Source organism: Sphaeroforma arctica, assembly GCF_001186125.1.
Source record: "Sphaeroforma arctica JP610 unplaced genomic scaffold supercont1.382, whole genome shotgun sequence".
NCBI classification, from domain to species: domain Eukaryota; class Ichthyosporea; order Ichthyophonida; genus Sphaeroforma; species Sphaeroforma arctica.
Window position 1 is genome coordinate 10,731 of NW_014040176.1, and position 1,189 is coordinate 11,919.

At 41.6% G+C, this 1,189-nt stretch overlaps 1 protein-coding gene across 1 annotated transcript in view; it reads right to left on the minus strand.

Moving 5' to 3' along the window:
- Positions 1 to 773: 773 nt before the first annotated feature.
- SARC_05764 (hypothetical protein) overlaps positions 774 to 1,189 on the minus strand; it is a gene marked incomplete at its 3' end in the record, with an annotated part of 864 nt that continues 448 nt past the window's right edge. The window contains exon 2 of the mRNA XM_014300362.1: positions 774 to 941. Within this exon, the coding sequence (XP_014155837.1) occupies positions 774 to 941 (168 nt within the window). The remainder of the gene's footprint in view (positions 942 to 1,189) is intronic.

The window sequence follows — 1,189 nt, forward strand, 5'->3', positions numbered from 1 at the left end:
TAATAAATAATATATATAAATATATATATATATATATATATATANATATTGTGTGTGTGTGTGTTGTTGTGTGTGTGTGTGTGTGTGTGTAAGTGAGTGTTTGTATGAGTATGCATATATTTAGATGTATGGGTATACACAATCAAATCTAAAACCGCTGGTTTAATCTCACTCGAGTTGAAGAAGTTTCAATCAGAGTCTGGAACACAAACCGGGTTCGCAGGAGTAAACATATAGAGTTTGAAACAACTCACACACGGAACAAATACCGACACTCTGTGATGTTCAAGGGATGGCTCTCGTAATAGGCCTTCAAGAAGCGTACGAAGCCGCACGTAGAGATACATTGAAGGTACACACAACGCTGACATACACACGAAACACTAGCACAATCGTCCAAGAAGTGCACAAAGCACGCACATGAACTTGCTCTTCAATACAACATATACATGTACACGTGCATATATGTACTTGTGAAAGGTCCACTGCATGTATGTGGCTATGCGTGTCCACTGTCCTGAATAAGGTCAACAATACGGACGTCTGAGTCTCTGACTGTGGTTCGCTCTCGTCTTTATCCCACAGTTCCACGCAAAAAAAAAAAGGCGCAAGCAAGACAAACACACAGTCAAACACAATCGTCTCAAAAGAATGTGTACTAGACACGCACATCCTACATACATACATACATACTATAGATATCTCATGCACGTATGTGGCATACACATGCGATATACACACACCTAATACATACCCACACACTATACACTTACCTGCAATTTCAGTAGCGCCGGGATATCATCCGCTGCTATGTCTTCGAAGCGCACGTCTGAGGCTCGCTCCCTGGCTGCTTTCAGCTGGGCTTTGCTCTTGTCAATTCCCACTGCCAACTTACAGTGGTTGGCCAGTCGGGATGTAGTGACACCACTGGCACACCCTATCTGGAGCAGACACAAAGCATGCATTAAAAACGAGGGTATTATATACATATCTGCGGATGGAAAATAGGCACAGCACAGTACACCTGGCAGAAGCACGAGACCGTTGATGGGATATATGTCTATAACGAAATATTCAAAATATATCTGACACGATAAAAAATAGCTATGTGATATCAGTTCAATCGTACAACTTCAAGATCGTCCCTTATCTTTTGTTATCTGTGCGATTCAGCATAGCAGTATATACC